Genomic DNA, 11,829 nt, shown 5'->3' on the forward strand with positions numbered 1-11,829 from the left:
TTACGCTTTGAAGAATTATTTTTTATCATTGTTTTTATTTTTAATAACTACATGATTAGAAGAAGCATTTTACTACAGCTTTAACATATTCAGTAACACACTCCAGAGCAAGAGTACATCTCTTTCACAAGTGGATGCAAGTTTCTAGGTTCACAGTTGAATTAATACAGTTACACAATATTGAACTCAGTATAAGCCCTGTAAGACGTAAAATTGGATGAGTTTTTAACTTTTAAAAAAGATCTCCATTTCATTTTAGAATATATAATTCCTTGCAGACAGACTCATTGTTTTTGATACTAACACTGAGAGTTTGGCGCTTGTATCTCTAATCTTATGTACCTGATTATTACTAGTCATAATCGGTTTCACTTGGATCCTTGGTACCTGTGTATGTCTATAAAGTCATAGGGCAGATTTCACCAGAAGGGCAAGTAGTGGGGAATGGATGGGGGTGCCGACAACACAGCAGACAGTAGCAGGGATATCAGAGTATAAGGGCTCTACTGGGGGGGAGGGAGGCTATGGGAGGGTGCTATCTGGGAAGTGGGTGTAAAAATAAATAATTTTTAAACAATGATAAAAATAATTCTTCAAAGCATAAAAATTGGCTCTTTAATAATTAGTAGATGTGAAAAACATTACCACTGAAATCTACCTGACGACTTTATATCCATGCTCAGATGCCAAGGAGCTCAGAAAGTAACCAAGTGTGACTAGTAATAATCAGATATTTAGAGATTAGAAATGCATGTGCAAACATCCAATGTCAATTGCATTTATTAATCTGGTTAGAGGGACTTAAAGGGACAAATTTCTATTCCTTACCCTCCAAGATCAAACAAGCTCCAGGGGCTATGGCACATCTCTCAAAATGTCCTGTAACTTTGGAGAGTCACCTGTCCTCTTGTTCAGGGAGGCCATAGAGACCCCAGAAGATGGACTTGAACCAGTGTCTAGTCTGCAAAGAGGAGGGTCAACACAGAGGAAACATTTCTTCCATGCTTCCAAGCAAAGGCCAGGTCAAGCAGGACCTCTTGACTTATCTTCATGTAGATGGAACTGGTAAAAGCCTGAGGAGCCAGGGGCTCCCCCTCCCCCAAGCCCATGTGATCCCCGAGGAACAGATCCTCATATGACCTTAAAAGTTATAATATTGGTTTATTTGGTCCAACTGTATTGTCTTAAACACCCAAAAGGAAAGTATAGCCAAAGATTAAAGTCATCAGTATATTTCTTTAAGAATTTAAGGGATTACACATCCTAGACATTAGACTTAAGTTCTTATGTTATTTAGACAATTATTTCTCATTGGTGATTTAGTTCCTAATAGGACAGTGCTACTCAGGTGCAAGACTTTAAATCTTGGTCTACAATACTGTAGTGCCCACCTGCAGCTGAGGGAAACAACTCACTATTGTTCTAAAATGATGGCTAAGTTTGTTTTCTCTCCCTACCTAGAGGCCATTTAAGAGGGACCTGATTCCAGCCACTCCAACAGTTATCAAAGTTCCTGACAACAAATCTTGAGTTCATCAATCATGAGTCCAGCCTTGGCAGGCAAAAGAAAAATGAGGAGGAGCACAGTAGATGGATGCTTTTGGAAGCTCTCATCAAAAAATTCCAATGGACTTTAATTTGGACATTTGAAATTTGCCCTGTTCTGACTTTTTCTGGTTCCCTGCCTAGAAACTGTAATACTAACTACTCTTGCCTTTACTTTTCCTTCACATCTCCTAGGCACAAGTCAAGGACCTTCTTTTCTCCCTATAGTTAAGAGTTATGCAATTTGGGAGTCTTTTAGATAGACCCACTGAAGGCAGTACCCCAATTGCCTCACCCTGTGTCCCTGTTCAGCATGGAAGAAGCCAGAGCGGTCTGCATCCCAATTCCCTATTGGCAATTTGGGTAAACTTCTTCAGAGGATGGTGTGATAAGAATAAAAGGTAAAAATTGGCTAGACAGTTAGGGTAAAAGACCCCAAAGAAAAGTAGCCAGTTTCCTTCTTGGCTAAAAGTCAAACTGTCCTTGGGCCTTTTAACAATATACTCTGTCCCAAAGGCCAAAAATGTTAAAAGTATTTGGGAGCTCTTATCCCTAAAAGATTTTAGGGTTACCTCTTCAGAGGGGGAATGTTACAATATCAATAGGTTCCATAAATTAAACTGGTCCAGACTATAAAATTGTCTAGTCTGTTGGAGGACCTACTTTTCCAGTCTCACTGGTCAATTACCTGGTGATAGAACCACTCCCAGGAAGACAGGTTCACCTTAAGTTATGCTAAATAGATGGGCAAAACACCTGGTATGTTGATTAGATAGTAAATATTTCTGCCTGGAACTCACTCAGACCCCCGACACCCCCTCCCCAAACTTTCAGACCAGCCATAGCCATGGAGGTCTCCATAAGTCGGTTTTCCTGAACTCTTCAGGAAAGTATAATTTCTCCTTTTCTTCTTCATGCCTTTCTTACTAAACATGCTTTCTCTACTGTTTTGGTCCATTCTTAAATTCTTTTATGAATGAGACTAAGAAACATCTAGGGGACCCTCTTTCTCCCCGTTTCATATTGGCAACCCAGATGGGACCCCAACATTCTAATAACTTATTTATTTGTTGGTCACGCACAGATTTTCAAGTGCACACTGAATCTGGCTCTTAAGCAAGCAGATGAAATTCCTTATCCATTTTGCTATCTTGTCTTGGAGCATTTGGGATTAGGCTGAAGAGGCTGGGCAGCTTTGGTGGAGCATTTAAAGAATTTAAGGTGGCTTGCCCCATGGACAAACAGAAAAAAATATTTTAAAAGCCCTTTTTCCCTGAATTTTTTCTCAGGCAGAGGGACTCGAAATTTTCTTACTAAACATGCTTTCTCTAGGCTGTGGGCTGGCCCCAGCATCTTGTAGTTCTTCACTTTTTCTCTATAAAGCTTCCTCCTCCCAGCCCTGTGGCTGCCAGTGAGCCACGTGTCTGACCTCCTAGCAGGCTCTAACCCTGCATGGCTTCATAATTTTCTTTCCTTCTTCCCACTATTCACCTCCTCAAGGCAGCTGTCAAGATTACTAGCTTGCCTGCCCTGAGGATTTTTCTTCCCATGGTTTTCCAACCCCTCCTTGCTTGATTTCTACCCGTGTTGGGGTCCCCTGCTAGCCTTACGTACCCTGCTTCTCATGACACCATGTCTAATTCAATTTTTCAAAAGTCACATACAGGACACCATTAAAATCGCCATCAACTGAGTCCTGGTCCAGTACCAAACGATCCTTAGTACCTTCTCCGATTTTGATGACACCCACCTTATAAAAGACAAAGGGGGAGATGTTGGGATAAATCAAGAGTGCCTGGAATGTAGAGCATGGCTGCCAGGCTGGAGACCTCCTAGTGAGAATGGCAGGAAACTGGCCTGCTCCATTCTAGGGACACTGTCTCTTACCCAACAGCCCCCAAGCAAAACTATTAAGTCCCTAATCCTTTAATCCTAACAGGGTCCCTTGTAGATCATGTGACTGGAGAACAGGACAAAGGCCACACAGCCTTAGAAGCCCCGTCCCTCCCCCCACCTGCCTGCCAGCCAGAAACCCAATCCCGCCTCTTTGCCCATGAAACTTTCCTATATAAACCTCTGCTTCCACCATAATAAATGAGCTGTCCACTGACATGGCCTCCCTCCCCCCACCGGTCTCTCTCCCTGATGGCAGTGGAGTTCGGGCAAGGGGGGGCTGGCAACATGACAGATAGCCCTAACCCCAGCAGCAGCACCATGAACAGTCGGGGAAAGACAGAAGATGTCGAATGTTGGGCCCCCTCTGGTCCACTCTCCCCAGGAGATCAAGGCCACCTCGGGAGCGGGAGCCCAGATCCTGCAGCTTGCCGTGTGTGCACTCAGGGAACGGAACTCCGGGCACCTCTCCTCACCTCACAGGACCCGTGTCGCTCTGCAGCTCCCGGTCTCTGGGCCTTCCGGCAGGAATTCATGGCAGCAGGCGGGTCCTCTGGGGCTTCGACACTTGGTCCGTCCCTGATTCCCTCAGGACTGGAAGGGAGGGTTCCGGGAAGCCCAGCTGTCGAGGGAAATCTGCAGGACGAAAGACTTGGCCTGACCCAAGGGTCAGAGAAGACAGCAGAAAGCCCTGGAAAGTCAATGCCCCGGGTCACTCGTCCAAACTTTGCCCATGAGGTTTCGAAGGTCCTACCTGGATGTCATTACGGAATCACCACGTCGACAAAGCCCAAGGAAGCCCAGTTTTTGTTCTTAGGAAGGTTCCGGAAACAAAAGAGGAAACAAAACAAAACAAGACCCTGAGCTTGGACTAGACAGAAGGAAGACTGCATCGCAGCTCTCCCATCTGTTAGCTGTGAGAGGAGGTGTTTAGCACGGTGACATGTCCCGAGTGAGGACACAGCTGTTGTTCACAGGCCCTGGGAACCCGACACCCGCTGAGGTTCTCCAAGCCCTCAGCACCTGTCTGGTAGGTAAAAACAAACAAAACAAGGGAAAGCCAGCAAGCTAGTCACTGCTGGGTTTAGAGGGCAGTGATTCAAGAGAGAGTGAGACAGGCTACTGCGGAGGAAGGAGTTTACTAGAAAAGCTAACAAACAGACCGAGAGGCAACAGCATGTGGGGGCTCCAAGGAGGGGTCCAGGCCCCAACACCAGAGACAGAGCTTGGCGGGACAGAGAAGAGAGGACCCTGCTCTCAGAGCTCTGAGGATGGGGGAGGTTCCACAGCACCGCCTTGCAGCCAGGCTCTCTGGTTCCCAGGCAGGTGGCGGGGAAGGGGATGAGGAGCAGGCCACCAACACCCACACCCTTTGGTGTAAACTCCCTACAGGGAGAGGTTTAGCTAGGGGCTCACAGTGTCTGTGTAGGCGCCCGTGGGTGTCTGTGAGAGCGGAGAGCGACCCTGGCCCGAGCAGCAGCTGGGTCCTAATGTTTCATTCTTATAGCTGTCTGCTAAATTCGTACTGGATCTTCACATGACCCTTTCAAGCATCTGTCCTAGGCATCAATGTCTCTGGTTTCTAAGAGGCACAAAAGGCTGTGCATGGTTTCACGATCTGACTCAAGGTCACCAAGCTGAAGTACAGGGGATGGGGCTCACTTCTGCTCATACAAAATGACACACGGTTCCTGCTATCTTGAGGTAGGGTAAATGTAAGAAAATTATAGTACTTAGGAAGCAAAGCCTGGAGAGGAAAGGGGCCCTGCGTCCTGGTCCTGGGATCTTGTCTGCTATTTGTGTTGAGAAACTTTATATGCCGCCAATCAAGCCCAAATAGCCCAAGGAGACAGTGTGTGTTTTCCAAAGGCATTTGTCAGTGACAGACCATAAATTACGTTTATTTATCTAGACCAGGCTGGCCTCAAATTCACAGAGATCTGCCTGCCTCAGCCTCCTAAATTCTGGGATTAAAGGCATATGCCACCATGCCTGGATACACATGGTATATTCTTGTTTTATTTTGTTTTCTGTCATTGAGACAGGGTTTCCCTGTAGCCCCAGCTGGCCTGGAACTCACTATGTAGACCAGGCTGGCCTTGAACTCACAGAGATCCACCTGCCTTTGCCTCCCAAGGGCTGGGATTAACACAGCTACAAGGTATATTCTTAAAGGCATCTCATTCAAAGAGGTCAAGGACAGTAAATAGACTGGACTTAGTTAGGACCCAAATGAGATCCTAAGTCTCTGGCCCTGTCTTCTTTCCTAAATATAAACAACACACCTCATAAATCCACCTTACAACGGGGTACAAAAGAAAATTCTTTCAGCTTTTAACCTTGTTGTAAACTACTTTTTTCCCCTATATTTTATTATTTTAATTTTATGTGTATAAGTGTACTGCCTGCATGTGTTTAAGTGCATCCATGTTGTAGGAGGAGGAGATACTAAAGGGGTCAAGTTTCCAAAGTGAGGACATAGGCCTTGGAACTCCCATGGGGCTCAAGTTCCTCAAGCCCTCGGCTTCTCCAGTCTGACCCAAAGGCACTGAATGGGAGAGCAGGGAACAGATTACACCTGCCCCATACAAAATGACACCCCGCCCCTCTGTGCCATGTGTCCCTCCTGTTGTGAGGGGGCTTATGACAGGTTCCTATGGTTTCTAGACTTACTGCAAACTTACTGATGGGCCCACAGCCTATTCTGATGCATCACCTGCACTCATTGATGCAATTCCCTCCTTGGACAGGACAGCTGAGGACATGTACCAGGACCCGGGCGTCCATTCGGGAAGCCTACCCTTTCCTCCTTTTTCTTTGTTATTACTTTTTGAGTCACTGTGCAATTCTGTAGCACAGGTTGTCTCAGATTTCCTGTGTACTCCAGGATGGCCTTGAGCTCCTTGTAATTCTCCTGCCTCAGCCTATCAAATGTTATGGTTACAGGCATGGGTAACCCAGACCAGCTGACTGTGCGGGTCTTGACTGTCTATAAAGTGTCACCTGGCTAGCCTGTGTGCAGTCACACCACCTACTTTCAGCATCAATAACTGAACCCAGGACTGTCAGGTTACAAATGGCCTCCCAGTTGTCCTGAATGTGTCTCAAGCCACTGGCCTGAGTGTGACACCTAGAGGACCCATTCAGGACACCAGTCAATGACATGCCCAAGCCTCTCAAATCACTATATCTTAGTCGAGCATGGTGGCACACCTTTAATCCCAGAACTTGGGAGGCAGAGGCAGGTGGATCTCTCTGAATTTGAGGCCACCCTGGTCTCCATAGCGAATCCAGGCCAGCTAGGGGTACAAGTAACATACCCCAACATGGAATCAGCATTTATGTTGTTTTATTTTACTTTTTTTGAGGCAGGGGCTCATGTAGCCCAGGCTGGATTGGAACTATGTAACTGAGGCTGGATTTGAAATCCTGATCCTGCTGCCTCAGTACCCCCAGTGCTGGGATCACAGGCATTCACCACCAAGCCCAGCTTGGGAGCAGCCTTGAACAAGCATCTAGAAGCTATTTCAGTCAGCCGGGCCTGGTCTACACAAAAACAGAGCTCTCACTTCAAGGGGATTAAGGAACAGTTTATTGTGGAGCCAAGAATGAGTGATCTTGACCCAGGAACACAGATTCAGGTCATTTCACATACCGTGTTCTAATGCGGTAAGGGTTTGATGAAATTTTTATAGTAACAGAACAAAACAAAGTCATAAATGAAGGCACTTTTTAAGTACAGTGGTGAGAGCCCAGGAGATGGCTTAGAGGGTAAAGGTGCTTGCTGCCAAGCCTGACAACCTGAGTGAGCTCCGACCCAGGACACACTCTTGAAAGTTGTCATCTGACCACCACAGGCACGTAGTCCTACACACATGCCACAAAGAAACACATAAGCATACTCAAATAAATGAAATTAAAAAATTCACACAGAGATGGCTCAGTAGGTAAACCTGAGTTCGCTTCCCAGAACCCGCCCCATGTGGCCGCAGCGCTTCTCACCCCAGCACTGCAAAGACAGAGACAGGAGGATCCCCAGGGCTTGCTAGGTTGTCAGTCAATTCAAATCTGGGAGCTGCAGGTTTACTGAGAGAGCCTGTCTCAAAAAAGGCCGGGGCTGGAGAGATGACTCAGCAGTTAAGAGCACTGGCTGCACTTGCAAAGGACCTGGGTTTGGTTCTCAGTATCCATGGGGTCTATCTGAAACTCCACTTCTAGGGAACCTGGCACTCTCCTCTGGCCTCTGTAGCAGTTTCACAATATGGGTGCCCTTACATGCAGGCAAAGCACATATATAATAAATAAATTTTAAAAATTGAAAAAATAGCTGGGCATGGTGGTGCACACCTTTAATCCCAGCACTAGGGAGGCAGAGGCAGGAGGATCTCTGTGAGTTCAAGGCCAGCCTGGTCTACATAGTGAGTTCCATGCCAGCTGGGGCTACAGGGAGACACTGTTTCAAAAAAACAAAGAATCAAAACAATAACAACAAAACCAAACAAAATAAAACAACAAAAAGGTAGAGAGGGACTGAGGAGGCTGGCTGTGGCCCTCTGGCTTCCATGCTCACCTGCACACAAGCATGTTCCCACAGTCACATATAATGTGCACTGTATAAACATACACACTAAAGAGATCAACAACCCCCCCCGAAATAACGAAACATCAACACAAACCACTTCAGGGAAGCATCAGAAAGGCAGGTTACAATAAAGCGCGGATCCTTGTTACAGGATCTCACTGATGGAAGCCAGTGGGCTGTGTGTGCATTTGAAAGGATTTACTTAGCAGTCACAGGGAAGGATTTGGGTGAAATAGAGGTGGACTGTGAATCAGCCACCCAGGGGGACAGGACAGCCAAAGACAGTTTGACTGCAGACCAGCAACACTCTCCACAACCATGAAGTTCTTGTGCATCAATCGCCTGTAGCATCTTTAACATAGGTGTCACTCTGGTATCCTGGGAACTTTCAGTTCACATGTTGAAGGCCTATACTCCCAGCACACCAGAGGCACAGGCAGGAGGATCACTGCCACATTTGAGGTCAGACTGGTCTACAAACTGCGCTTCAGGCGAGCCAGTGCTACACAGGGATTCCCTGCCTATGGGGAAAAAGAAGGAATCAGGGTCTGAAGAGATGGCTCAGAGATTAGGAGCACTTGTTTTGTTTAAAGACAGGCTCTCACTAGTAGCTTTGGCTGGCTGGAACTCATTACAGGCTGGTTCAGACTCACAGACATCTGCCTGAGGTTGTCTCCCGAGTGCTGTGATTAAAGGTATGCACCACCATAGCCTATGAACACTGGTTACTCTTGCAGAGGACCAAGGTTCAGTTCTCAGCACCCACACTGGGGCTCAGAATCATCTGTAACTCCAGTTCCAGGGGGTCTGATGCCCTCTTCTAGCCTACGTAGGCACCAGGCTCACGTGATACACATACACATAAAATAAAATCTTTTATAAAACTCCAAACGCGCGCGCGCCACACACACACACACACACACACACACACACAAAGCTGCTTCTGCCAAAAAGCATCATGCCTGTCTCCTTCACTTCTGATCCAATGTCTGTTTGACTCAGTTTCCTAACCTAACACATCCCCAGTATGTTCTTCACTTGCAGTAATCCTCCTGCCTGGGTTTCTAACTGCTAGGATTATAGGCATGATCACCACAGCTTGCATGACTTAAGTGTGTACCCCTCTTGTCCCCTATCCATGCCTAAACCTCAGGTAGGTACCCCCAAGACAGGCTTCGGGCAATTTGTATCTTTTTCTGCCTAATGTGACCAATTCCAAGGAACCCCCTACTTCTGCTTTTCTTTTTAAAAAAAAAACATTTTTACTATTTAAAATTATGTGTATTTGTGTGTGTGTCGGGGGTGGGGTGGGAATGCTGGCTCCCTCGGAGGCTGGGGGGACAGAGCCTATGGAGGTAGTTATAGGCAGTCGTGAGCCACCCGACTAGGGGAAGTAAGCTTAGGTCATCTGCAAGAGCACTACATGGTCTTAACCATGGAACCATCTGTGCAGCCCACTTCGGCCTTTTGCAATCACTAGTCAATTCAAAGGGCATATGAGGTGCTGGCTGACCCTAGACTCGACTCGTTGGGACTGCAGGTGTCTGGGCTTCCATCCTAAAGAAAATGTTTATAGCACCAGTCTGCCCAATTGCTGATCACAGACCCTTAGCGTGTCCACAGGGTCCCAAGGACAGGCCAGTACCACGCATCTGGAAAGGACCCCCCAACACTTACATACACTGGTCATTGGATTGTCGGTGCAAAAGCATAACTCTCAGCTCAGTGGGGATAAAAGCTAGTTTATTCTCGAGCCAAATCTAAGTGTCTATGGTAGGGAACACAAATTCCATGTTCCAATGTGGTAACCATTTCACTAAGTTTGATAGTAATAGAACAAAGTCATAAATCAAGATGCTTTTCATAATAGGCCTTAATACAAATAACAGAATGTATGAACTCCAGTGGAGGGGCTATGGGAGGTGCCAAAGGGAAGGGGTATAAAGATGACTTTATGTATGAAATACACAAAAATTCAATAAAAATTTAAAAATAAATAAATCAGGATGCTTTTATAGTCATTGGTGGAAACACTAAGTAGGCTGATACAGCAAAAGACAAACCTCAGCTATAGGCCTCAGATGCTATCTGATGGTATTCTTAGCCTTTTGATTGGTGGGGACTGTTTCTTTTGTTAAATTAATGCATTTGGTTAGTCACAAGAATGTTAATTCAGAAACAGAGGTGGGCAAGGAGTAGTTATTTACCACAGCTAAGGAAAGAAGTCCCCAGATAAACTGTGAATAGGCTCTGCATCTACAATATTCCAAACTCCCCAGGTCACTGAAGTGTTCATCAGCTGGTGGGCCCGGCATGAAGTTCAGCTCAAGATGCAGGAGCTCTTCCTGGCTTTTGTCCAATTCCTCCTATCAGTCCCAACACTGCTTAAGTTTTGACACACTGAAGAGACTGTGTCCTCAGCTTGAGCACAAACTGTGAATACACGTATTTCCCCAATTATATATACTACCCAACACAAGTCACAAAGGAATGCCACACAGCTGCGGTCGAATTAAGTATCCTTTATTTGCCCCCACCGAGAGGAGAAGCCGAGTATCTTTGTCAAACTGCTGCGTTCTTCAGATCTTTTGTGCCGACTTGCTTATGTGTGACCCCCTGCTTGCTTAAGTCAGCGATATGAGTTCACTATCAAATTCCCTACAAACTCGAGAAGGGGGCTGGTCCAACCTCAGAATGGCACCCAGGGTGTGAATAAACTCCCTCTCTTTCACCCGACTGCGCAGCTGGACTCTTGACTACCAGAATTTTCCTTAACAACATCATGCGAGGGGTAAGTCAAGCACCATAGTTACAGCATACCAGGAGCAAGCCAGCTAACAAAGGCTTCCATTAGACAAAGAAGTGGCTTCAGAAACAACCTTCCCAGTATTTCAGAAACAACGGACTTCCGCAAACTGCAGGTGCAGCTGGATGATACTGGTTTGCCTGGGTGAATTTGGGAGGGGAGAGGGAGGGGGAAGTGGCTGGGCCAAGAACAGAATGGAAGCAGCTACAACAAAATGGGGAGTTCTTCTCAAGTGGAGCACTGAGGACCCGAGCCAGGGCTCCCGGGTGCAGAAGGCCATGCAGTCCCCGCAAACATCCCCTCTCCAGGTCTGCGGGCTCCATCCTCACCAACCTGCTTTCCTGACTCCTCCCCATCCCCACCCACCCTCCAAGTCATCCACCTGCAGCTCCAGCTCCACCCAGTTCGGACTCCTGCAGCACCCACGGGGAATCCTCCCAGGGTCCCCAGTGCTGTCCTCGGTGCTCGGAGGACCACGTCCCCAGGGGACCACGCAGCAGCCCACATCCCGTCTGGACCCGAATCCTCCCTGCAGTCCTCCCTGCACCCGGAGTCGGCCCATTACTCTGCACAAACCCATCACCTCCCAGCATCCTCCCCGCGCCGCCACTCACCTCATCCAGCTCAGCGCTTCTGCGTAGGGCACGGCGGGCCGGCAGAGACTTCTCGTTACGGAAGCCGAGAAGCCCCAGAGTTCAGAATCCAAACTCCTCCAGGATCCCGGAAACTCTAACAGAATCCTATTACCTAAATGGCTATAACCCCTCAAGTCCACCCTCCACCGCATTTGCGGAGGACGACGACGCGCATGCTCACAGCTACTCGCGAAGTTGCACCTGCCAGTACTAATCATGGCTGATGAGCTGGGTTTGTACCTTCAGAAACTGCCCTGGCGGCACCCGCAGGCCACTTTCTGTTAGTTCCGTACAGCCGGGGAAGGCAAGTGGGATGTCAGAGTAAAAGTCCCAGGCTGGCTCACATTGGCAGGGGATGTATTTACTAC

General features: G+C 47.2%; 1 protein-coding gene across 2 annotated transcripts in view; it reads right to left on the reverse strand.

Moving 5' to 3' along the window:
* LOC103743728 (gastrula zinc finger protein XlCGF26.1) overlaps positions 1-11,600 on the reverse strand; it is a 22,877-nt gene extending 11,277 nt beyond the window's left edge. Inside the window, exons 1-2 of one of the 2 annotated variants that reach the window (XM_029569322.1) lie at positions 11,441-11,600; positions 3,915-4,074 (exon numbers count right to left, since the gene is read on the reverse strand). In XM_029569322.1, coding sequence (XP_029425182.1) covers positions 3,915-4,074; positions 11,441-11,445 — 165 coding nt within the window. In that variant the 5' untranslated portion in view covers positions 11,446-11,600. Of the gene's footprint in view, positions 1-3,914; positions 4,075-4,192; positions 4,454-11,440 lie in introns of those variants that run through there. The other variant, XM_008845191.2, reaches the window with a different exon arrangement.
* Between the last annotated feature and the right edge of the window lie 229 nt (positions 11,601-11,829).

Source organism: Nannospalax galili, unplaced genomic scaffold (genome assembly GCF_000622305.1).
Source record: "Nannospalax galili isolate Female #2095 unplaced genomic scaffold, S.galili_v1.0 scaffold960, whole genome shotgun sequence".
Taxonomy (NCBI): domain Eukaryota; kingdom Metazoa; phylum Chordata; class Mammalia; order Rodentia; family Spalacidae; genus Nannospalax; species Nannospalax galili.